This window comes from Primulina eburnea, chromosome 9 (genome assembly GCF_022965805.1).
Source record: "Primulina eburnea isolate SZY01 chromosome 9, ASM2296580v1, whole genome shotgun sequence".
In the NCBI taxonomy this organism is placed as follows: domain Eukaryota; kingdom Viridiplantae; phylum Streptophyta; class Magnoliopsida; order Lamiales; family Gesneriaceae; genus Primulina; species Primulina eburnea.
The window spans coordinates 983,186-1,009,313 of NC_133109.1; the positions used below are offsets into that span (position 1 = coordinate 983,186).

The window sequence follows — 26,128 nt, forward strand, 5'->3', positions numbered from 1 at the left end:
ATTTGGTAATGAAGATACAATAATTTTTTATATTAATAATTTTATTCGAAAGATCTAGAGATTATATTAAAATTTAAAATTATATAACTTATTACATCATAAGATTGCTTTAAAAAATTTAAGTTGTTCTATAGCAATTTTTTTTATATTAAATAATTTTATTCGAAAGATCTAGAGATTATATTAAAATTTAAAATTATATAACTTATTACATCATAAGATTGCTTTAAAAAATTTAAGTTGTTCTATAGCAGTTTTTGGAATTTTTTGTCGCTTAAACTTAGATAAAATTGAGATAATTTAATTAATTATAATCAGATTTTAATCATAAATCACTTCAGTCAATTGAGCCCATTGACCATCACGATTTCCTCTATCAATACTCAAAATATTAATTCTGGTTAACAAGAAAATCAACTAATTAATATAATTCTAAATATTATATTACAAAATATTTCAAAAATAAAAACAATAACTTGGAATTATGTGGCGTTACACATAATTTATGTGCATAACATACTATAAATTTAAGATTATAATTTTTGTTACAAAAGGTTTTGAACAAATTAAAATTGAATTTCATACGTAATAATTGAAAAGCGAATTATATTTTTGCATAATTCACTACGGTTAGAATAATTATCTAAAGATGATAATTTTTATTATTTTCAAATTAATGATTTTTTCTTGTTTTTCTTCAAGGGTGATATAGTCATCTAAAAATAAAAAATATATAGATAAAGATGAGATTAAATTTTAAAACATAGATAAAGATAGGATTAGACATTTAAAAAAGAGGCTTCAACAAATCAATTAGAAATTTGTTAGTATAAATGTTTTAAATTTAATTATCTAAAAAATTAGAGACGAATGATTTAATATTGCGATATTTTGAAAAATAACCCTCGTGTGTGATTTTTTAAATCTGTGTTAGATTTAAGGAAAAGTTCAATATTATTGCATTACACACCCAACTTTGGCCAAACATTATTATCACTTTTGAGTAGATCTCTTGTGAGACGGGTCAACTCAAACGATATTCACAATTAAAAATAATAGTTTTAGCAACAAAAAAAAAAACATTTTTTCATAGATGACCCAAATAAGAGATATGTTTCATAAAATACGATATGTGAGATCGTCTCACACAAGTTTTTGCCATCACTTTTTCAATTGTCAATTAAAAAAGGAAAATTTCATCGAAGATTACAACAATATATAACACGTTTAATTAACAAAAGCAAATTTCATTATTTCAATTCCAAATAGAGATGCATCTTACATCTATCTACACAGTCAAAACTTGTTGATTATACATACATACATACATATATACATTTATATATATATATATATATATATATATATATATATATACTACAAGAAAAAACCCAAACAACAACACACTTTTAACAACGTTTTTCGTAAAAACCGTTGTTAAAAAACTTTTAACAACGGTTTTTACGAAAACCGTTGTTAAAAGTGTGTTTTTTAAGAAAAAGACAACGGTTTTTTCAAAACCGTTGTCTTTTTGGGGCAAACCACAACGGTTTTATAAAAACCGTTGTCTTTTGTGTGTAAAAGACAACGGTTTTTCGGATCAAAGACAACGGTTTTATAAAACGTTGTCTTCGAGCGTTTTTTAGGGTCAAAGACAACGGTTTACGGAACCGTTGTCTATTAGCGCTTTTTTTAGTACATTCAACAACGGTTTTGTATAAAATAGTTTTTTGTGGCATATTTGGCGACGGATTCTCCTTTACCCGTCGCTAATTTTCGCGACGGTATTAAATAAACCGTCGCCGAGAATTAAATCGGCGACGAGGAAATTTTATCCGTCGCTAAACGTAGCGACAGTTGAAAAAACACCGTCGCATATTTAACATCAGCGACAGTTTTACTCATACCGTCGCTAATGTGGGCGACGCTTTTATCAAAACCGTCGCAACATATAGCGACGAATAAGATTAAACCGTCGCCGATTTAAAATTTAGCGACGGTTTAAGTGACCACCGTCGCTATTTTCAAAAAAATTCGTTCCCCCCAAAGCTTCCCTCCATTTTTTCCATCACTCTCTATAAATACATGCAAATTTCATTCAATTTCTACCACTTCACTTCTCAACAATTAAAATTTTTCTCACTTACACGATTTTACAACTTCACTACACTTAATTTTTTTATCTCTTACATGATTTTACCAATTCACAATACTTAAAATTTTTATCTTTTACACGATTTTTTTACCACATCAAAACAATTAAAATTTTTATCTATTACACGATTTTATTAATTCACGACATTTAAATATTTTATCTTTTAAAAGATTGTACCAATTTACAACACAGATTTATTAAATTTTAAATTTTTTTTTATTTTACCTAAAATATTAGCGACGGACTTACAAACCGTCGCTACATAGCGACGGTTTATCCACATGAATACTGTCGCTAAATTTAGCGACGGTTTATATAGGTCTCCGTCGTCACTATATTTGGCGACGGATTATAAAACCGTCGTAACTATCATGGAGACGGTTTATAAAATCCGTCGCAAAAATCAGCTACGACGTCGGTTTTTTATTTGCGACGGTTGTTAAACCCGTCGCAAATTGTAGCTACAACAACAGTTTTTAACCGTTGTCTTTAAGCGGACATTTAACAACACTGGCTTCAACAACAGTTTTAAAAAGGCTACGACAACGGATTAAATCCGTTGTCGTATAGCTTTTTTCTTGTAGTGATATATATATATATATATATATATATATTTGATATTTTGTCCACTCACCGCCGTGTCCACCAATGAAATGTCACTCATTTATTAGATGTACAATTTATATATGTTTCATTATATTCAATAGATAATTGTCACTATCATTGATGGACACGTATGTGAACAACATATCAAAATTATATATATTTTTCATATGATTAATTAACAAAGGCGAATTTCATTTCAGATTTCAACTAAATGTAATCCCAATATAGATGCATTTTACATGTACATGGTCAAAACTTGTTGATTGAGTCTTTTCGCTTGCCCTAACAAGATACATGCAATAAAAAATTCGGTTGCTTTGACACTTGCAACCTTTCATATTCTCGGGTATTCATATAAATTAAGTAAGATTTGTTCAATAAATGAAAAAATTTGAAAGTTTATTATAATAGATCCGTGTAATAAATTTTTGTATGAAAAATGTTAGGGTATAACCGTACACACACACACACACATACATATAATAAAATTTGAATAACGATAGAGAAAAAGATATATAATTTATGATAAAGTAAGTGATATTTGATAAATAAAGAATTATTTTTTAGCAGTTTATTATAATATATCCCAGTAATAAATTTTTATATGGAAAAAGTTAAGGGTGTAACCTCACATGCATGCGTGAGAAATATTTATTCAAATTTGAATAATTAAAGATAGAGAAAAAGATAATTTGTGATAAATTACGTGAGATTTGTTAAACAAATGATTTTTTTTAGATATTTATAATAATAGATCCTAACAATAAATATTTGTATGAAAAAAGTTAAGGGTATAACAGTACACGCTTGAGAACTCACACACACGTATATATATATATATATATATATATATATATATATATATATATATATAAAGCAAAAATGATTCAGTATTTGTATGTATAAGCAGGTGGGGTTGGTGAATTTTTCTAAGGATTATGGGTTCACAGCATGAAATCGAAATGGAAGTTTCAGATGGAAGCACTGAGAACAAAAATGGTGATCATGCAAATAAAATTTTGTCAGTGGGTCATTTGCCAAGAACATATGCGCCTAAAACTCCACAAACAAGGGTAAGAAATTTAATCCCTGTTTTTTTGTGAAAATAATACTTGAAATAGCATTTCAAGTATGGTCTTTTATTTTCCTCCGATTATTCATGTTGTAATATGTTGACGATGTTGTTAAACTCGATATAGTATGAACGATGTTATTTATTTCGTTCGATGAATGATATGATCCTTGTTCAATATTCTGATGTCCACAGAAAAATCATGCGATTTATGTATAAGAATAAATGTGGATTGTTGGATACACGTTTAAGATAATATCTCAAGGGTGAAAAAAGTTTCGAGCAGTCATCGTAGAAAGATTTGATAAGTCAAAGATACAAGTGATTGATGGTTCCGAGTATTTCACATGTCCCATAAAATTCCTCCTAGTTCTCTAACATCCTCTAATTTATTCTGTTGACATGCCTTCCAAAACTCCTATGTTTATTCCCCTCTCCATATATTTCTTGTCATAATTAATTAATTAAATTTTTTTGTGGGGGGCTTGCATTGAACCACCCACACCAGTACCTCTACCCCCCTCAAAATATGCATGCAGCAGTAATTTAAGTGCTTCCTTATCTAGTTCTCTCTCACAATTTCTTTATTTGTCAAATTCTGTTTCACTCTTTCTCCCTTTCTCCACCCATATCTATAAACACATAATCACAATGAACATGGAGGAAGACGAGGAGGTCCCGCGATATAAGAAATCAAATTCCACTCCCCAAAAGGTGGTTAAGTGTATTGATTTTACTTGTAGTATGTTACATCCTTTCGTGGCTCTCGAATCCGCCGTTGTTTTTGGTTAAATGTAATTTGCCAATGCAGTGTGTGCATATCATTGTTTATTTTTCGTTTCGGATTATTTTTTTCTAATATATATATGTTTATAGAATCAAATTAGTAATGTAATGAAACGGCTAATTATAACAAGTTCCTTTTTTTTTTGGTATAGGAATATGGTGCAATGAAAACTTTTCTCTTAGCTTATCAAACACTGGGAATTGTGTACGGAGACCTAGGCACTTCTCCGCTTTATGTGCTTCCCTCTTCTTTACTTGATAATCCTACAAGAGAAGATTTTCTTGGAATCTTTAGCATTATCTTCTGGACGTTGACCGTCATACCCTTGATCAAATACGTATTCATCGTCCTTCTTGCTGATGATAATGGAGAAGGCGGTACTTTCGCCTTGTATTCGTACCTATGTCGCCATATAAAGTTCCGAGGCAACCTCACCATTCAGGATACAAGGCTTCCATCTGATACAAATTTGATGTATTACCAACAAGGGAGCGTTATAAAGAATAAGAGCAAGGCTTTTATTGAGAAAAGTAACAAAGCTCAGTTTCTTCTAACATTTTTTGTGCTTCTTGGGACTTGCATGGTCATTGGAGATGGAGCTCTTACACCAGCAACTAGTGGTATGCATACAAGAAAATCGTAACGGAAATTTTTGATCGTGCATGTTTGAATCTTATTGGTTTTTCTAAACATGGACAGAAATAGGATCATGTTTTCTATCTTACAATGTTTACCAATAAGAAGTGTGAGATCTAAAGCGGAATATAGTTGTGTTGGTATCTGTTAAAACGTAGAACTATCGCTAAACCGCCTTCAATAAACTCGAGATTTCTTAGAAACTTGCCCTATAGAATCAACAGCTTTAACATTTATTTATTCGGTCTTTTTCCTTCTCCAATTTCCAACTTGAATGTGTTTTTTCCCCTTTTGCTGCAGTTCTTTCTGCTCTTTCAGGAATTCAGACACTTTCCCCAAAGATTACAACCAGTAAGATATATAATGAATTTACTCACATTTTACAATACCATGAGAATGGTGCAAATCCTAATATTTGTTTCATTTTTTCCTTGCCAGATTATGTTGTTCTTATGGCAGTTATTCTTCTCTTAATTTTGTTCTATTTCCAAAAATTTGGAACAAGTAAAGTTAGCTGCTCTTTCTCTCCAATAATGTTCTTGTGGTTTTCTACAAATGCTGCAATTGGACTCTACAACATTATCAAGTACCATCCCTCAATCCTAAAGGGCATTTCCCCTTATTACATTATCAAGTTCTTTCAAATACGAGGCCGAACCGGCTGGGAGCTACTCGGTGCAGCCTTTCTGTGCACGTCTGGAGCTGAAGCGATGTTCGCTGATTTAGGACACTTCAACAAAAGATCGATTCAGGTTAGAATGAAAACCAGCAAATAGCACTGATCAATGCACATAAGTTGTACAAGTCATGGTGGAGCGACTTATATGATCGCAATGCTTTCCCACCTAATACATTCATTATACTTTCGGGTTTGAAATTTAAGTTTGTGATTATTTTTAAATTTCTGAGTTAAGAAAGTAACGAATTTTCATGCAGTTGGCTTTCTCTATGTTTGTTTATCCCTCGTTGGTGTTGTGCTATGCTGGAGAAGCGGCTTACTTGGTCCAGAACCCAGAAAAATTGAGCACCGCATATTACAGCTCCATTCCCACCCCGGTGTACTGGCCGATGTTCGTGATCGCCACCATATCTGCTGTTGTCGCCAGCCAATCTATGATTTCTGCAACATTTTCTATCGTCAAGCAATCTCTTGCTCTAGGATGCTTTCCTCGAGTTAACATGCTCCATACATCCTCGAAGCACGAGGGTCAAGTCTATTCTCCAGAAGTCAATTTCATTCTTGGGGTTCTTTGTATTGCTCTTGTTTTGGGATTCAAACAAGGTGTTGAAATAGGCAATGCATATGGTAAAACAAATTCTCTATCTCTACTATCTTTCGTTCATATTATGATTCATCTGATTCAAGATTTCCGGAGTTTTTTTTTTATTGGTCTGCTTTCTGTTGTGCAGGCGTTGCAATCATATGTGTGATGCTTATAACCACATGCTTGGTGACACTAGTGATGTTGGTCATTTGGGACACAAATTTTTTTCTAATCTTGGCGTTTTTTCTCCCGTTTCTTTTCGTCGAATGCGGCTTCTTATCAGCAATGGTAAACAAAATCCCACTAGGGGGATGGGTTCCATTCGCAATCGCTGCTTTCTTTATGGTCATCATGTTATCTTGGACCAGTGGCAGAAGCAAGAAAACAAAATATGATTCGGAAAGAAAGCTGGGATTTGAAGAACTCCACAGAATCTTATACGAAAGTGACCTTCACCATCCTTCCGGTATATGTTTGTTCTGTGCTGATCTTGTAAACGGGATCCCACCAATTATCAGACACTATATTCACAACACGAATTCTCTTCGGGAAATCACCATCATTGTAACCATTAGAACTCTACCGATCAAGACCGTGCTACCGGAAGAGCGGTTTGAGGTAGGGAAAGTGGGGTTCGATGGAGTTTACCGATGTTTGATTCAGTTCGGCTATAAAGACGAACAAAGTTTAGCAGGAAATGCCGTTGGATTGATCGTGGAGAAGCTCAAAGAGATATCAGAAAGTGCAGAAGAAGCTAAGAAACTCGATTCTGCACTCGAGAAAGGGGTCGTCTTTGTCACGGGAAGAACGATTCTCAAATCTAAAGAAAGCAATGGTTGGCTGAGCCGTTGGACCATAAATTACCTCTATAGATTCTTGCAGAAGAACAGCGTATCGGCAGTCACATCACTCAGAATTCCTCCCGAAAATTTCTTGCAAGTTGGTATGTTGTATGATATTTAAGGAATGAAGTCCACGACAGGGAGTCAAAAGGGTTTATCGCAAATATTTTGCATTCGGGTTCTTGGAGTTTAATCTTGTTTCTTTCTGGATAGTTTTAGTAATAATAATGAATGATCCAATACATGTACGTGATGTATGGAGCAAGTTAAGTATAACATAATGTCAGGAATCAGGATCAACTCCATATAGCAGCAATTCGAGAAATTTTCTTGCCAAATATGAATAGTAATGAATAATTTATAACATGCCAACAAAATGTTTGAGACAAGAATAAAATGAGCAAGCGACATACATAGGAGTCAAAGATGAACTAAACACAAAATACTAGAATGTCTTTTTGGACTGCTATTTCGCCAAAATTAAGGCCCATCACCTCGTACAAACCGAAACATAGTTGTTACCCCATAGCATATTTCTGAGTCCAGCTCCTTGCAGTGGTCTCATACTTGCTCCGGTCTATCTTGTACATATGAGCAATCTCAGGCACCAAAGGATCATCGGGGTTTGGGTCGGTCAACAAAGAACAGATAGAAAGCAACACCTAAGATTGGTAACAAATCATTGCAACTACTATAAGAAAAGTGAGTTCATTCGGCGGTATGTTATTATGGGTAAAAGTTGATTGATCAAATATAATTGGTAGAGTAGGTTATAGATACAAGCAAAATGAACCTTGGAAATGGTAAGGGCAGGGCTCCACTGCTCCTTCAATATGTCAAGGCATATGCTTCCGTTGCTGTTTATATTTGGGTGGAAAACTTTTGTCCTGAAAGCAACCTGCGAAAACATGATGAAAACACAAGAAATGAAAATTTATTCAAAAAACTTCCAGCAAAAGTTCGGAATGAAATGGCTTGCTGAAAGAGATGATGGAATGTTACAGGAGCAAATATCAATGGAATCAGGGCCAGATCTAGTGGGGTGGCTCACAGGGGAATGAACTCTATTTTCAAACTTTGTACTTCTAAAATACCGCAAAAAAATTTTGCCTCCAGAAATACATTCAGTCACCCCACCTCACCCCTCATCTCGTCCCTCTCTCAAATTCCTGAATCCACCCCTAACTCGAATGCACAACTAAAATAACCATCAAAGGTGGAAAAATGAGAGACCGAAAGTAGAGAGAGAATTAGTCGTGCAAAAACCTTAGGTGGCTTGAAAGGGTAATCGGGAGGAAAATGAATGGTAACTAGGAAAACTCCACCAGCATATGGACTATCTGGAGGACCCATGATTGTTGCTTGCCAGTGAAACATGTCCTCAGCCACAGGACCTGAGATATATACAAAGTGGAAGGCAAAAATTAAACAGAACAAAATGTGAACTTTTTATGTTCTTCAGCATGCAAGTCATTCAACATTTTCACTATCGTAGTTTGCGAACTTCAAGTAAAAGTCAAAAAACACGAATATAAAATTGGGTAAACCTATTAGAATGCTATTCCACTGTTTAACTTGGGTCAAAACCAGATATGACTTGCGTATCCATGAAAAGATAAGTGTAGAACGATACAGAAATACGTAGAGCCGATTTTCATAGATCATATTCGTACATTAACAACTGGCCATTTCAAGAATAACTCACAAAGCTCGATATCAATGGCCAATTCTAGAAAGCAACTAATCACGTCAAAACCTTCAAAGGACTCGTTAATCAGCGTGCCTAAGAGACATATATATAAAATGCAAGTTCATAAATCTACTCAATGCATCAGTTTCAGATACATTTTTCCTGAAGATTCTTTCTCAAATGGACGGAAAACTTATCAATCACCCAAAGTTCCAATCCATAATAGAAAAAACACGAGCCTAATAGAATAAATTAATCTTTTACGAGTCTTTTTGACCTTTTCAAGCTTCGTTATGTTGCATAACCATAGGAACAAAACTTTCTAAATCAAGACACTTGCAGCAAACCCCCGAGGAAAATAAGATCAAAGCCTTTAGCAAAATCAGTCACGTGCTAAATTCAACAAGAAAATATTAAAGCAAAACACAGTGAACATGAATATCCATTTTTTACCATGAATATCCATTTTTTACAAGCGCAACACTGAATTATCCCACCCATTCAGGGAAAAAAACTTACAATTCTCATAAAAAATAAAAAAGAGGTCAGACTCATGGAGCTTCAAGTAACAAAACTCATAAAATATTGTTTTCCCAAAAACCAAGTTCATAAACAAATCAAAATCGAAACTTTTTCTTTAGGGTAATTATTTTTCCTCTAAGAAAATTAATCTACCAGCACTGCAAGACGTAGGAGGATCCTTCTGAAGATCCTTGAGCTCCTTCAAGATCCGCTTTGAAGCCATGAGCTTTTCCTGTTGGAAAAAAAAACAGATCCGCTTTCTTTACCAAAATTATACAAACTTTAAGGAAAAAAAACAAATGAACTTGTCCGAAATCATACCTCGGAGAAGATTAGATCCTCCTACAGACCAAGTAAAAAGAGGAAACTGCAGAGAAAATGTCTGCTGCGTTTGGAAACGCGTTCAAAGGGTGTCACTGCTGCTCAATTTCTATTGCAATGCGTTTTCTTACATTCCGGTTTATATATACTACAAAATAAAAATAAGGGGTTAAATTTAGTTTATATAAATAAATTAATTTAATCACATAATTTGATACGTTTATATATATACTACAAAATCTTAAAATTTTAAAATCATTTACTGTTCATGTTATTTTTCCGATTCCTAATAGCCCGTTTTTTTATTTTTTTAGAGACGATTTCGATTTTAATTCCACTGTTTTGAAAACAACAGTCGGATATAATTCAAGTCAAACAAAAAACATAAGAGCTTTAATATCTAAGTATTTTGACAATTTCATGTTAAACAACCCACATTTAGTTATTGTAGTGCTTAAAATAAAGTTTGGAATCGATTTTCGCTCGGAAAAATCGAGTTTGTGAAGTTCGGATTTGAATTACTCCAAAAACATTTGAAGCTAGCTAGAACTATACATTCACTATGCGATTGTATCCAAATTTAATTACAAAATTTTCGAATTGAAATTTATTATTCTTCCAATAATAATGTAGTTGTTATTGTAATATTAATTTTAAAGTAGTAATTATATTAGAATGAATAATGATATAATAACAGTAGCAATATAATAATTTATAGTACAGTAGTGTTAATCGTGAAACGCTATCCACAATAATGCAAGCAAAATATTATAATATATTATCTAGTAATAGCATAACGACTATGACTTTAATAACATATAAGTGTAGTACATATAATCCATTTTTTTTAAAAAAAAATTAGAAATTCACAAAGAATTTATAGGACTAGATCAAATATTTCGATAAAATAAGTATTTTTAGAAGTATTTGATGAATATGAGATTATCTTTACATCAAAGATATAAACATATATGATATGACGTTAAACTATGGTCGGACAATGCTACATCTGCGGTAATATTTTTCATGTGTTAATATTGATCATTTAAATTTAAAACAAAAATATATGGAGTCCACCATATATCAATTGAACTTGTTTTATATATATATATATATATATATATATTAAAAAAATACACATTGATATTATATATATATATATATATTTTTTAAAAAATACACATTGATATTATTACTCCTATGGTAGCATATAATGTAACACCATACAGTTGTGCAATTGCAATGTTACATAATAATAATAATATTTACTATATTTTATTGATAAATAAGATAAATACTATGTTACTTCTACAACCAGTAGTCCTAATACAAAGTACGACAGAAAAATTTCAAGAGAACATCTGATGCAAGAGTCGCGTTAAATGTCAACCAGCAGTCCAATACCGTGTGATGCCCGGGACGAGGGGGTACTTGTGATATTTCGGCATGTGACGCTTTTTATTTAACGTGTTTAGACCAACGTTTACATTGAATTTGTGGTGAGGTAATAGGGCAACATCTCGTCAACTTTTGAACTCCCTTAATATAATAAGCGTTTGACAGAAATTTGAATCGAGTGAAAGGACAGCCTGAATGCATAATATGCAAGAATCTTGATCGATCTTGAACAAGAAAAGAAATGTCCTTAGATTTACTGACCTCTTGAAAGATCATCAACTAGCAGGGCTATTGAATCAGTTGAATTTGTTTCCCAAGTTTGGTCCTCAACTGCTGCAAATTGTTGACGTAATTCAGACGGCTGAGGTGGTATCTGTAGGAATTCATCTGCACTTTCGAGCATTTCTAGCACTTTGCTCATCGAGGGACGATCACCTGGACTCAGTTGGATGCACCACAGGGCGACTATTGTCATCCTCCTCACGATTTGATTGTCGTTTTCATCAACATTTCCAATCTCGATATCTCGACCTTTGTTGAAACAATCATAAATCCAGTATGGAAAATACTTGCTGGAAGTTTGATCCCTCGCTCCCAAGTCTCTTCTCAGGCCGACCATTTCTATTAGCAGCATTCCAAAGCTATAGACATCAGCTTTGTAAGAGACTCCACCAATGCTTCTATGGATCAATTCCGGAGCCACATATCCTATCGTTCCCCGGATGGCAGTGAGTGTCACCGTATTTTTATCAGTGGAGTAAAATTTGGCAAGCCCGAAATCAGAGATTTTCGGGATAAATTGTTCATCCAACAGTATATTATGAGGTTTAATGTCAAAATGCAGGATCTGTATGTCACAGCCTCGGTGCAAATACTCAATCCCTCGCGCCACTCCAATTGCAATCCCATACTTCCTATCCCATGTTAATAAATCACAGTCTTTTTCCTTACTAAAGATATATTTCTCGAGTGAACCATTAGGCATGAAGTCGTATACAAGAGCACACTTTGATCTTTCTGCGCAATATCCAACGAGTTTAACCACATTTATATGATGAATCCTTCCAATGGTTGCGACTTCATTCATGAAGTCTTGTCCATTCGTGCTAGGCTTGCTAAGTACTTTTACCGCGACTATATTGCCACTTCTAAGCTTTCCTTTGTAGACTGAACCATACCCTCCTTGCCCCAGTTTTTCTCGAAATCCTCTAGTCATCTTCTTTATCTCGGAGTAGGAGTACCTGATCGGCATGAGATTGTTGTGACTTTGCAGGAATCCTTCTATTAGTTCAAACATCGACAAATGACGCCTTCTAAATTTGTAGACTATCAGACAGAGCAAGAATGGCACTCCAATCATGAACCTCAATCCAACATTTGCCATTGCAAACAAAACTGAAAGGAACAATCTCGACTAAATCAACATACACAGTCTAATGTGTGAGCATTGCTTGCAGTTTTTGTATCCAAGAGAAAATACCGACACCTATATTCATTTTCACATGAAAAAAGACCAGAAAATTTACAGTTTATAGCATGTTGTGGAAACATATACGTATCCAATTACGTACATACACTATATATTAAGCAATAACATTTTGGAGTGGTCTCTTTGGTATGTTAACAAATAAATCATTAGCTACTTCTTAGTTCACAACTTAGTAGAAATACACATGTCTGAATCATTTAAAAAGTACAATCACTAATAGAATGTCTGAATCATCATAAAATATGGAAAATTTGTAAAATAACATCGGTCAACTATTTAATTAATAAAATGACATCTTCATATGTATTTAAAAAATTAAATAGTTGACCGATGTTAAAAAATAGTTGAAGTTTTAGAGCTTACCAGAGAGAGATAGGATACTTGCACGTTTACCACATAAATATGATAAGGAAATCATACAAAAGAATTGTAGTAATCTAGTTCAAGGTAGTTGACCGAGGTTAAAAAATAAAATACCTTTCGTAAAATGTAAATGGAAAAAATTAACCTTTTAGGAATGAATGAAGTTTCAGAGCTTACCACAGAAACCTATGATACCTGCACGTTTACCACATAAATATGATAAGAAAATCATACAAAAGAATTGTAGTAATCTAGTTCAAGGAATTTGCAATTACTTGTGAAATCTACGCATTAAATAAAAGACTTGTTCTCCCTACTTATACATGTGTTTTCTAATATTATTCTGCAAAAGTCGAGTCGTCAAAATATACTAGCCCGACCCACTATATAAAATAGATGTCTTGTGTTGACAATTTCTTGACCCACCACCACTTCGGTCTCATCCACCACATAAAATAGGTTGGCAGGTTGACAATTCTGCGACCCACTAAAATGGCAGACCCGCGCCACCCTACCTTATGGCGGGTTGCTTCTGGTTGAGGGCTGAACCGCCCCGTTAGCCGCCTGCTCATAAGTCCATCTTGATAGTACTATGCAAAATCAAAGAAAATATTCTTTGCTATCTCACCAGTTGAAAACAAGATCAAAGCAAACCTTAAAAGAAAGCTGATATAACGAAGACAATTGACAATTCTTACCACTTAAGTAGACCAATATATCATCCGCTGAAAATAAATAATAACAAAAGATTAAGTTAAAAAAATTCAAATTTCATTGGAATTTAAGAAATCTCAAGTAAATTTTTTTTTTAATTTTTCCGAAAAGTTTTGAAATTTCGATGGCCATACTATAAGCCTCCAGAGGTTGAAAAATACAAAATATGCTGGAAAAAAAATGATGATTGGAAGGAAACAAAAAGCAATGATCCACGTCCATACTTACGCATGGGAATCCATGAAAGCTCAAATCCATATAGCAGGGCGTCGTGGATTTCCGCAAGAGAAATATTATTTTCATCCTTCAACGGGAATGATGACATGATCACGTTGTTTATCGTACACATATCTCTTAAATATGATACATTGAAGTGACCAACTTTTACATATGTGTGTCTGATTCTGTTGACACACTCCTCTGTTTCTGTGAAGATAGAATCTTTCAAGGCAAATGGGCAGGTGATAAAAGTAATGGGCCATGACATTCCGATACGATATGGAAATCGAGAATAAGTGAGTTCGTGCCAGTTTGGGGAATACAGAGGAAAAGAGCAAGTGATGTTCTTCTTTATAGAAGCATCAGCAACACGAATAGTGGAGTTTTGGTAATTGATTGCTCGAACGTGGTATTCGAGAGAATCTAGGTATATCGAAGCTGTAGTATTGTTTTCACAGGATATTTCATAGTGGTGATCACCGCAGTCTTTTGGATCGTCTTTCAATCGGAAAGGGTAGCTGATATTATGAACGTCGCCACAGAAAGAAGGCATACAGTGGTGTTGCTTTGCAGAGTACGAGGTCCGAATGAAATGGACCAGGATCAAACATGTCAAGAGAAGATAGTTTTTACGAACCATTATTTTTTTTTAGGCGAATGATATGCAGAAATGTGGGGGCATTAAAGACATCAACCTATGGAAAACCAGCCCCACTTCACTATCAATTCTTCGCAAGACTTCCTGTGTATCTACCTTGTTTATTGGTCTCTATCCAAGAGTAATCCAACTGAGTCACGGGTGGGCAAGCCATTGAAAAGTCAAGTCCTGCAATCAATTGCTGTTAGCAATCCAACTCAATCATGTTACGTGAGGATAGCCAAGGTGTTTTGCAAACTTTGCAAATGTGACACAATTGTCAAATATGGTTGGTCGCAAGTAAATTCTTGAATTAAATGTGGAATATCAAAAAAAAAAGAAGTCAAGTATAGAAGCCAAATCAAGTATGGCACAAGGATTCATTAGTTATGTGGAAAATTTGATTTGCGTTCCCACCAATTAGAATTATTGCCAAACCATCTTTAAAGCAAAACTCGCACAGATTTGACAGGAAAATAAAATGACAAAAACTTGTGTGAGACGGTCTCACGGATCGTATTTGTGAGATGAATATCTTATTTGGACCATCCATGAAAAAGTATTATTTTTTATGCTGAGAGTATTACTTTTTATTGTGAATATCGATAGGGTTGACCCGTCTCACAGATTAAAATCCGTGAGACGGTCTCACATGAGACCCACTCAAATAAAATAAGGTTTGTTCAACCCTACTTTTGATTTGATGGCTGTAATGGAGGTCACACACTACAGAAATTGAATGGGTTGACCTCAGTCAATGAGTCATACATGCCTTTGGGTCTCAAAATCAAAGATAACGTATGGTCTATCAACCAATCTATACGCAGTCAACTGCACAAATTTTTGAGAATAAAGTAAGATTTTAAACTATGGAGCCTGTGAAAATTTATGGGCTACGAGCCACTTTGTAAGTTTGTTAGCCTTGGATATTTGGCCAACAAATCTTGAAGTTATACTTCCTATATTAAATCAACAGGCCAAAAGCATAAAAGCTGGCATAATTAATCAAGATGCCCACCTTCCCCGTCTTTATATTTTTGGTATCATTCTTTCCATTTTTGGGAGCTGGAAACGACGAATGTCTCCCTACCAGATGCAGGAAAGATGGCCCCAAAATTCAGTTTCCCTTCAGACACAAATATCTACAGCCACAACATTGTGGCTATAGCCCTGGTTTTGATTTATATTGCGACGAGGAGAAAAAGGAGACAGTGCTTGAACTGCCTTTCTCAGCAAAGGTTATGGTTCATGAAATTGATTATGTATTTCAAACAGTTAATATTTATGATCCAGAAAGATGTCTTCTTCAAAAGATACTAAATCTATCCGCCTCCCCATTCCAATTCTCGAATTACTACAGCTTAGTTGACTGTATACTGTTCAATTGTTCTTCTCCGCCTAGTCCTTTTATAAACAACATTCCTTGTTATAGTGATTCCAAATACCAAGCCTTCGCTGTTCCAATCGACTCTTCTATATTTCAGGATTCTTATTCATTGATTTCATGCACCAAGCTTCATAAAATTTCATCCGTTCCACGGCAAATAATATATGAACAAGACCTCACGTTGAATTGGTCTAAACCAGCATGTGGCCAGTGTGAATCTCAAGGAAAATTGTGCAGCTTCAAAAATTATACAAGAGGCCGTCAGCTTAGGTGTGTTGACAAACCATATAAAAAGCAAGGTATTTTTGTACTCAACCATTTTTTCCAGCTGTAAACTTCAAACGAAAGCACAGATTCCTTGTGCTCTCATCAGAACAAGAATACAGTACTTCCTCTTCTGTTTTTGACATGTAAATCGAAAGGAGCTATTGAACGCAGGTCACTATTTAAGAGAGTTGCTGAGTTTTTAAACTATCTTGCCATTCAATTCAAGCAGATATAAATATAGGGATGTCACACAATCTACTTTTGCCTTGATTGTTTTATCCCAAATGAAAAACAAATTTCTTACGTGTTTACGCTTTTATCTTATGCAGATCGATCAAACACAGCGAGGCTTGCAGGTAAAAAAAAAAAAAGTACTTTCCCGGATGTTTGTAAAAGATATATGTACTAAATTGTTTTTACTTATATTCCTTAGGTGCAACCTTGGGTTCCTGTCTTTTTGCGTTAATCCTAGCAGCTCTCTACCTTCTTTACAGCTCAACCAGAGCAGACAAAAAATATCAAGAGAAGATTGAAATTTTTTTGGAAGATTATAGAGCTCTTAAACCTACTAGATTCTCTTACACTGATGTAAGGAAGATGACCAATGAGTTTAGTGAAAAATTGGGTCAGGGAAGTTATGGTATTGTTTATAAAGGAATACTGTCCAATGACATTTATGTTGCAGTAAAGGTCCTCCATAACTTTCAAGGAAATGGTGAGGAATTCATAAATGAAGTTGCTACGATTGGAAAAATTCATCACGTCAATGTTGTCCGCCTGGTGGGCTTTTGTGCTGATGGATTTAAACGAGCTCTCATTTATGAATTTCTACCAAACGAATCACTTGAGAGGTTCATCTTTCGAGACGGCCGGAAGAAAAATTCCCTGGGTCCAACAAGGCTTCAAGATATAGCTCTAGGGATAGCCAAAGGGATCGAATATCTTCATGAGGGATGTGAGAAACAGATCCTCCACTTTGATATCAAGCCACATAATATCTTGTTAGACCATAATTTCCACCCAAAGATCTGTGATTTTGGCCTCGCTAAGCTGTGTTCCAAGGAACAAAGTGCCGTATCAATGACAGCTGCGAGGGGAACAATGGGATACATAGCACCTGAGATGTTGTCAAGGACAATTGGCAAAGTATCCTACAAGTCAGATGTTTATAGCTTTGGAATGATGTTGCTGGAAATGGTTGGAGGGAGGAAGAATGTAGATAATTCGGTAAATAATAGTCAAGTGTACTTTCCTCAATGGATTTATAATCATTTAAATCAAGGAGATGAAATATTAATGCATATCGAGGAAGAAGGTGATGAAACTAAGATAGCAAGGAAGCTTACAATCGTTGGAATCTGGTGTATTCAATGGTATCCAGCAGATCGTCCGTCCATGAAAGCAGTAGTGCAAATGCTGGAACGAGATGGAGACAATCTCACTGTGCCACCAAATCCATTTCCAGTCACAAACGACACAAACTCTGCTACGAGAGTATCCGGAAGACGTTATCAACCAGAGTTGGAAATCATATCAGAAACAAAGTGAATAATAACATTTGTTCAAGAAGAGCTGTATGTAACTTATGAGAGACTGCATGGAAAAGTGTATGCTTCCCTAAGCTTAAGAATAAATGAATTTCCTAGATTTCATTTTTCCTTACTAACATGCAGCTAATCCACATTTGGCAGCATTTAAACTTTTAATCACTCTATGTTTGTTGTTGCTGATGACAGCCTAATCAACAAACTTCTGTCAAGAAAGATTACTCTTTTTAGGCCAAGAAGTTGACAGCAATTCGCCATCAAGTATCTATAGTTCCCAGCAAATTTTTTGTGCATTGATGAGAAAGATTATCTTTTCGCCATTCCCTCGAACAGTTTAGATAACCCTTTTACCGGGAAAATTACTTCAGCCGATTGATTATTGTTTGATACACAAAAATCAAGAAAGTCGAAAAAGCTCATCCACCATCAAGTATCCATCCTTGTATGTTTGTTTGTCCTACACATTGTTCCCACTTGAGAACACAGAAAGAAACATTCCAATACCTTTGAACAGATCTGCAAATACTAACATTTTGTTTCTTTTATTGTCATCATGAAAATAATGTGTTTTTGCGTTTGAAGATTTTAAAAAAAAATTCACTCAATGATTATAGTTCGCTAAACCAGAAGTAAAAATTTTGGTGATTAAGGATCCGAAGCGAGGTGAGTTTTATAAAAATATTTTTCGATTGTTTTAAATACAATTTAAATTTTCTAAACTAATTATTATAAAAATGAATATCAATATATATTAAAAAAATTAACTTATAATAAATAATCACATTACAAATTTCATCACAAAAAAATATAAATTTTCAAACGAGGTAAGTTCCGTTATCACACTTAAAAAAATGTGACATATTTATCTTTTATTATGTCCATTCAACTTCAATTTAAATAAATGAAAAGCCTAAAATTTATATTAAATAATATATATGATCAAACATTTCATTTGTGATTAATTATCAAAACATTAAAGTATAAACTAGATAAATATGAATGAATTTTATGCTTTAAAAAAATAATTGAAAAACAAGTAAAATAAAATTATTGATGTACTCTCATCTTTAATTATCATCGCAAGTAAACATAATATGGTTTATCTGAACGAGATGATTCGGTCGTTTCGCTTGGCCGGTAATATCTTCGTTCGACGGATATCAACTCTGCGTTCCATGATTTTCTCAACTTGGCGACCAGTTCAATTGGATCCATGCTCCCTTCCACTGTGAACTTTTTCTCCTCCATGTCCACAGAAACAGTCGTGACCCCTGCATACATACATTTATTATGAAGAAAACTAGTTTACAGAAGATGCTATGAACTGTGAATTATGTAGAAATTTGAACTGTGAATTTCATGAAAAGATAAATACAATACCGTTGATATTGACAAGCTTCTCCATTGCCTTGCGCTTTTGTTTGTCGCTATGCACATCTACTTTCAGCGATACTAGTTTGTAGATCGCTTCTCCATGTTCCTCAAACTCATTCCCCAGATGCGAATTAGAAGATGAAGTGGATTGGATGCTCGGTGATCGCGAGTCGGCGAGGCAGAGCTGCCGGAACTGCTCTCGACGCAGCACGACCTCCACCAGCCTCTCCCAGTTATCGTAGATCCCGGACATGATATATGAATATCAGTTTCGGATCTGAATAATCTTCAGAAATTGGTATGTAATTTCTGATCCGAGAATTTTTTTTTTTTTAAATATGTTAGGGAGATAAATCAGATTTGGGATTAAATGGGGTTGACCAGGTCGAGTTAAATTAGTCGGGTTCAAGTTCAAATCGAGAGTTTTTGGGTTGAACTGTGTCAATCTGATCCGAACTCACCCGACTCATTCGAATAGACACCTCTAAATGCGGTCATAGTCTACGAGAGCATCTTGGCAATGGGCATTCCGACCCCGAGTCACGCCAAATTTTGTGTAGCAATATTAATTTTCTCTCTCTTTCTTTTAAAACTTTTATCTTTTATAATTCTATATTTTAATTAATTGTGTATAAAAAAAATTATTATTGAATTAAATCATATAAATTTAATGAAATAAATTATTTATAGATTTATATAATTATTGTAAATAAAATAGTATAAAATAATTTATTAATATTTTTTTAGAGTTGAGTTTAAATAGTTGATAGGTTGAAAAATAACGTCATTTTGACTCAAAAATTGTGTTATTTTGAAGTTAAAGATGTATTAAAATAGTGCAATGAGTTGGAGATTGATTGTCATACGAGTTTTAGTCTATGTGTATACCCTGAAGTTGTAAATAGTCTCAATATATGTTTCCATTGGAAATTAGGCCATACCTAGTAGGAGTGAGAGAAAATATCAAATTTTTGGTATACTGAGGTTATCATATCAAAAATATCTTATTTATTAAAATTTTCGGTATACCAAAGATTTTGGTACGGTATGATAATGATACTGAAATTTTCGGTGCGATAGTAGTGTGAAATTTGAAAATTTTCGATATATACAAAAATACATAAACAATATATATAAATAAAAAATATTTAATATTTTTAAATAATAAAATCATAAATTAAAAAAATAAGGGTTTTTTTATAGAACAAGATATACAGATATCGTAAAATCTCGGTATAGTGCAAAATTTCGATATAATCTGTATGCTAATTATACGTTAAAAATTTCATATATCATCTGATATCAATATATATTTTCTTATGTCGTAATTTTTTATATTGTATACGATTTTCGATATGATACCGTACAATCTCAAATATCTTGACATGATTTTGTATCAAGTTTTGAAATTCTTTCAATTATATTTAAAAATTTTACATAACTTTAACTAACTTGTTCAAGATATTTTTTATTATTAGAGTACCAGAGTAGTTTAAGTTTAATTGAACATATATTGATCATAATTGATTTTATGAAGTCATAATGAAAATTGATCATAATTGATTTTACCTCAGAAGTCGGTGCAAATCCTTCCATCATATGCGCCACCTAACTAGACTTGGCATGATAAAAGTAGGTTAAAAACTTTTTAAACCCACAAATAAAGCACAATACTAAACAAATAACATCTACCAAACAATTTGTCCAATGAACTCTTGATGAAACAAGAAAAACCGGCAAAACTAAGTCACTTTAGCTAAATATAGGACCAAGAATCTTCTAATTTGAGGGTGCAATCTCAGCCAAATGTGGAGTTAAAGATGGAGTGGAACCTGGAGATCTAGTTCCACCAGATGGGCTGTTCCCTGTATTAACACCTCTAATTTCCTCCACCATTTTCACCACATCCTCGATCTTTGGCCTCTGTTCAGGCATTCTTGCCACACAACTCATGCCTATCTGCAGCATCGATACCATTTCTTCCTCTATATTCGGATAGCTCAAGAGATCGACATCAAAAACTTCACCGGTCCATTCCTCACGAACCACAGAATGAACCCATCTGACCAGGTGAATTACCTCTTCACCTCCTGAGGAATATACAGGGGATTTCCCAGTAAGGAGCTCGAGTATGAAAACTCCGAAGCTATAGACATCTGATGCCTGTGTGACTTTCCGAGTGTTGGTGACTTCCGGGGCACGATAACCTGTTGCCCGTATTGAGGGTGGTGTGATTGGATTCATTAATGTGGCTAAACCAAGATAGCAAACACAACCATACTGTTGGGAGTTGATGAAAACATTCGAGGCCTTTATGTTTCCATGTACGAGCTTCCCACCGGTTTGTGAGTGGATGTGAGCTATGCCTCTTGCTGCACCGATTGCTATCCTGAGTCTAGTTTCCCAATCCAAAGGGTTCCGGTTCTCACCTCGTTTTGCTGCAAAAGTCATATCTGCGTCAGTTTTATTGGTCAACATTAACTTGGAGGAGAAAAGGTCATTGCTACCTTTACCATGTATTCATACTAGAAATTAAAAGTATCAGGTCTTTGATGAGATTTTATTATTAGAAATATTTCCAGCCACATCATCCCAATCTATGTCACCTCTGCATAGAGGAGATAACTGTGATCTAAGTTAAAAAATATTAATAAGAGTGTCATTCGTTTGCTCATATTTTATCGCGGATAAATCCTAGACTTGCTTGAGGTTTTTCTTCATTGTATTTCATATTGCATTCTCTTCACTATATTTCTCATATTCATTATTATACAACTCAAAGCCAGGATCTCATGCAAGCCATTACTTCTAGCACATGAAACCAACGACTTTGTTGAAGGATTCAAATCTTACTTCAAGCTGGCACTAAAATTTAGCTTCTGTAATTAAAAATATGCCCTTTAGCGAGTGAATCGAGGAACCGAATGATGCTACCATAATGACGAGCACAATAAATTAAAAACAGCATACCATGTAGCAATGCCGACACGCTTCCCTGATTGTAGTAATCATATACCACAAGCTTTTCATCCTTGGAATAGTAGTAAGCCCTTAACGGAGCTACATTTTCATGCCTGATACTTCCAACAATCTCCATATGTTGCTCGAAGTCCTTTTTTCCAACAATAACCTCCTTTAATCTCTTTACTGTTACAACTGTTGCATCCTCTAATGCTGCTTTATATGTAGTACCAAATGTTCCCCTCCCAAGAACCTCGGCCGAAGCCCTCAACAAATCTTCAAGGTCAAATGCAAGATTGCACCCCTCAAAAAACGTTAGCCGGCCACCATTCCCTTGATGCTCGGAAACAATTTTTTCTTTCTTCTGGGATGCCTCGGTGGTCGATTTATTTTTTTGTTTCTTTCTGAGGGAAACAATTAGTAGCAAGGCAATTAACACAAATGCTAGTGCACAACTGCCTCCCAAAATGGCCGGTTCACTAAGTTTTGATTTATGTTTCTTTGGTGGAATTGTCGGTGTGGGAGCCGGAGGCATTGGATCCTCTGGTGAAATATTATTACCAAGAAAAGCAGAACTTGGAAATCTCTTGAGAGATTGAGGTACAGCTCCCGTGAGATTATTATAGGACAGATCCAACACTTGCAGAGTCGGGATATTCAGATCAGGAATATCACCAGAAAGAGAGTTATTAGAAAGATTCAGCACTTCCAAATGACTCAAATTCAAAAGGGACAACGGAACACTCCCATTGAAAGCATTGCTAGACAAATTCAACACCGAAAGGTTCTTCCAAACTTTAAAATCCAATGGCAGAGGACCTTTAAAATTATTGAACTGGAGATAAAGACTCGTCAAGTTCCCGAGCTTCAGAAGATCAGAAGGAAACGTCCCACTAATACCATTTGATTTAAGACTCAAGATCTGAAGGCCCGACAGCCGGCCAAGTGTGTTCAAAGGAATGCTGCCTTTGAATCCAATAGCCGGTAGCCGAACCCCTATAACTCTCGAATTATCATGATTACAAGTTATTCCAGTCCAGTTATAGCATACAGAAGTTCTCTCATCCCAATTCAGCTTCCTAACAGGATTAATGTTATCGACAAAATCCAGCAACGCCAGTTTATCTTCAACAGGTTCAGATCTTGCTAACAAGTGCAGTGTACCATATACTAAAATTGTTAAAAAAATATTCTTGGCGTCCATTTCTTCTCATACGCTTACAAGTCAAAACAACCTCAAACAATATCCTCAATCTCTGACATCACTACATTATTTCAAAAAAAAAAAAAAACCCAAATTAAAAAACGAACCAGAGTTACAAATTACCAAATATTATTACAAATTGAATATAATATATCAAGAATGTAGCCCCATATATTGAAAATTCCACAGACATGTTAGGTCCACCAACCAAAGTAATTAGTTACGTTTCAATTAAAAAGACTAAGAAATTCATTAAAAAATTACACTAATCCTTTTCTTCCCACCTTCACTGACTCTAGACACACTGTTCATGCAAATTTTCATTTGTTTCTTTCTGCTGGGCTTTGACAAAACTGTACGTAACAATAATTCATGCTTTCTTTTCTAAATCTTCAATCTTTCATAACAAATCAAATAATGAATCTCATGAAGCAAACAAACGAAGCATAATCTACAGAAACATGCAAGAAATTCAGCTGTTGGACGACTGAAATTGGATCAAAACTCAAAACTTTTCGAAAATCACAACTGAACTCCACCATCCTACGCACGAATCTCCCAAAACGTACCTTTAAGCCAGCGATCAAAGAAATCCACCCGCTCACCAAAAGTCACCAACCAAGAACTCTGAAACTCTATACAACCAAAGTTTCGATCCAAAAACAACACATTCAAAGGCTTCACAAAGAACCCATTATTAAATTCACCAGTTGAGGTGAAACTAAATCCAAGAAATACCAAACACAAGAATCTAAACACTCCGGTTGGTGATAAAGTAAAGGGGAGATTTCTTGCTTGGGGGAGCGGAAATGATTAGAGGGTGGGTGGTTACTTAGACTAATGGTACAAAGCAATAAATGATTGCTTCTCAGAAAGCAAAGGAGAGCTGTTTGTTTATATTATACTGCTCTAATGGCGCGGGAGGAATGGGAACTGCACGTGCTGTAGCGTAATGGCTACAGCTACTGCAGAGAAGAAAATGAGGACTATTAATTTAAATAATAATTAGTGTGGATTTTTTCCCTCATCTAGTCCACCTAGTATTATTTACTGTATTGAAATAACAAGCCCGCATGGACTTAGCTCAGTTGATCAACAGCAGTAAATCTTGGAGTAATGATTAAAGATCGAGTCTCGCAAGCGGGCAGTGTGGGAGTTAAATTCCCTCCAATGAGAGGGAACTCCTTGTGCGCGGCGTAGCATAAGGTCTAGCTGCTGCTGGTTGGCTGAGTCACCATGATTTACCTCCTCTCACATTCCTGTCGGACCGAGAAGTGAGGGGCGTCTAAGGTGAGTGATTTCACGTTTTGGAGCAATGTATTGAAATAACAAAAAATATTATTTACTGTATTCATTAAAGAAATTACTTTAATAGCTTTTAAAAAATATGTATATTATTTACTGTAACGAAAAAATTATTTAATGGGATTTTACTTTTTTTATGATATTAAACTTGTTATTAATTTTTGATACTCAGTTATAACCAAAAGAAAAAAAAAAGTATTTATCAAAATACATGTGAGATTAAGTATTTTTACTACCTAAACTACAAAAAAAAAATCACTTTCGGGAATAAGGAATTTAAAACCTTTGCTTTTGCTTCCTGCAGAGGTAAACTGCCAATCGTAAATCTACCCGAATTAATCAAATTCTCTTTATTTTCTCTAAAATTTATTACTAAAGTATATATGATATATTTTTTAACATATGGTTTAAATGTGCTTATTTTTTATTAAAAAGATGATATATTAGTCTATTGCAATTTTTAGAGAAGTTCATGTTTTAATATTTTTCACAAGGAGATATGGTGCAATTAGCCCAAATTTGGAGATAATAATTATTTCGAGGATGTGACTGCATAAATTTTATAAGATCCCAGAAATTAAATTTTAAATATCATAATTCTTCACGTTTAAAAAAAAAAACAAGAAGGAAAGCAAAATCAATTACTTACTAATTAATATACACTTCTTAGGCATTCACCTGTAGAGATATGATTTTTTATCATTTGGGTCGGATGGGAGGTTGAATATTTTTATTAGTTTACCATGAGGAAACGAGTATTATAATCATTGACCAATTGTTTCTTTAAAAACAGAGTTTTTCGTATTAAAAAAAATGTTGTGAGATAAATGTTCGACGGATTTGATTTATGAAAAATTATTATTTTTAATATCAAAAATATTACTTTTCATTTTAATAATGAATCGGGTTGATTTATCTCACGAAAATAAATCCATGAGATAGTCTTACAAGATATTTACTCTTTCGATTTTGAGTTGAAAAGTGACTCGTGTATATTAGCTCGTGCATGCATTGCTTATGCGATCAGTCTTTTAAAAAAAAAGAAAAAGAAATACTCTTGTTTCATTTTTTATTACGACAGAATATTATATATAGTATAGATGATTATAATTGGATTTAGAATTGTTTGGTTTACTAAAATATTATATTTTGAAATTTAAATATTTTAAATCATATAACTGTCCATATATTAGATTTTTTCCTTATCTTGTACGAGTAGATATTGTTATATAACGCAACAATAATATCGTGAATGATAACATAGAGAAGACTATTGCTTCAAATTTTAAAGGAGATCTGACAATTTTGAAAACAATTTTTGCATATGGCTTGAATTTGAGTTTGGAACTTTTTGTAGAAAGTATAGA

General features: G+C 34.1%; 6 protein-coding genes across 8 annotated transcripts; 2 read left to right on the forward strand and 4 right to left on the reverse strand.

Moving 5' to 3' along the window:
- The first annotated feature begins 4,340 nt into the window (after nucleotides 1-4,340).
- LOC140841009 (potassium transporter 26-like) lies at nucleotides 4,341-7,517 on the forward strand. The gene is made up of 6 exons (XM_073208169.1): nucleotides 4,341-4,547; nucleotides 4,772-5,240; nucleotides 5,557-5,607; nucleotides 5,695-6,008; nucleotides 6,193-6,562; nucleotides 6,667-7,517. The coding sequence occupies exons 1-6, from the start codon at nucleotides 4,485-4,487 to the stop codon at nucleotides 7,482-7,484; spliced, it is 2,085 nt and encodes a 694-aa protein (XP_073064270.1). The 5' UTR covers nucleotides 4,341-4,484; the 3' UTR covers nucleotides 7,485-7,517.
- Nucleotides 7,518-7,674: 157 nt separating this feature from the next.
- Nucleotides 7,675-10,053, reverse strand: LOC140841010 (ubiquitin-conjugating enzyme E2-17 kDa-like). The gene is made up of 5 exons (XM_073208170.1): nucleotides 9,897-10,053; nucleotides 9,729-9,807; nucleotides 8,630-8,757; nucleotides 8,157-8,261; nucleotides 7,675-8,025 (listed from the first exon to the last, which is right to left on the reverse strand). Exons 2-5 carry the CDS (start codon nucleotides 9,796-9,798, stop codon nucleotides 7,882-7,884), a joined length of 447 nt encoding a protein of 148 aa, XP_073064271.1. The 5' UTR covers nucleotides 9,799-9,807; nucleotides 9,897-10,053; the 3' UTR covers nucleotides 7,675-7,881.
- Nucleotides 10,054-11,410: 1,357 nt separating this feature from the next.
- LOC140841014 (rust resistance kinase Lr10-like) lies at nucleotides 11,411-17,856 on the reverse strand. Its single transcript, XM_073208175.1, has 5 exons — nucleotides 17,717-17,856; nucleotides 14,089-14,905; nucleotides 13,845-13,871; nucleotides 13,324-13,341; nucleotides 11,411-12,689 (listed from the first exon to the last, which is right to left on the reverse strand). Exons 2-5 carry the CDS (start codon nucleotides 14,717-14,719, stop codon nucleotides 11,548-11,550), a joined length of 1,818 nt encoding a protein of 605 aa, XP_073064276.1. The 5' UTR covers nucleotides 14,720-14,905; nucleotides 17,717-17,856; the 3' UTR covers nucleotides 11,411-11,547.
- Nucleotides 15,020-18,017, forward strand: LOC140841012 (rust resistance kinase Lr10-like). Its single transcript, XM_073208174.1, has 3 exons — nucleotides 15,020-16,402; nucleotides 16,700-16,726; nucleotides 16,804-18,017. Exons 1-3 carry the CDS (start codon nucleotides 15,727-15,729, stop codon nucleotides 17,916-17,918), a joined length of 1,818 nt encoding a protein of 605 aa, XP_073064275.1. The 5' UTR covers nucleotides 15,020-15,726; the 3' UTR covers nucleotides 17,919-18,017.
- A 765-nt stretch (nucleotides 18,018-18,782) lies between these two features.
- LOC140841015 (heavy metal-associated isoprenylated plant protein 12-like) lies at nucleotides 18,783-19,749 on the reverse strand. The gene is made up of 2 exons (XM_073208176.1): nucleotides 19,298-19,749; nucleotides 18,783-19,188 (listed from the first exon to the last, which is right to left on the reverse strand). The coding sequence occupies exons 1-2, from the start codon at nucleotides 19,542-19,544 to the stop codon at nucleotides 18,992-18,994; spliced, it is 444 nt and encodes a 147-aa protein (XP_073064277.1). The 5' UTR covers nucleotides 19,545-19,749; the 3' UTR covers nucleotides 18,783-18,991.
- Nucleotides 19,750-20,834: 1,085 nt separating this feature from the next.
- On the reverse strand, nucleotides 20,835-24,430 carry LOC140841011 (probable inactive receptor kinase At4g23740). 3 transcript variants are annotated; one of them, XM_073208171.1, is made up of 3 exons: nucleotides 24,026-24,430; nucleotides 22,262-23,517; nucleotides 20,835-21,744 (listed from the first exon to the last, which is right to left on the reverse strand). In XM_073208171.1, exons 2-3 carry the CDS (start codon nucleotides 23,454-23,456, stop codon nucleotides 21,071-21,073), a joined length of 1,869 nt encoding a protein of 622 aa, XP_073064272.1. In that variant the 5' UTR covers nucleotides 23,457-23,517; nucleotides 24,026-24,430; the 3' UTR covers nucleotides 20,835-21,070. The 3 variants fall into 3 exon arrangements, with proteins under 3 accessions (XP_073064272.1, XP_073064273.1, XP_073064274.1); XM_073208172.1 differs by having other exon boundaries at nucleotides 23,969-24,430; XM_073208173.1 differs by having other exon boundaries at nucleotides 20,835-21,729; nucleotides 24,026-24,429.
- Between the last annotated feature and the right edge of the window lie 1,698 nt (nucleotides 24,431-26,128).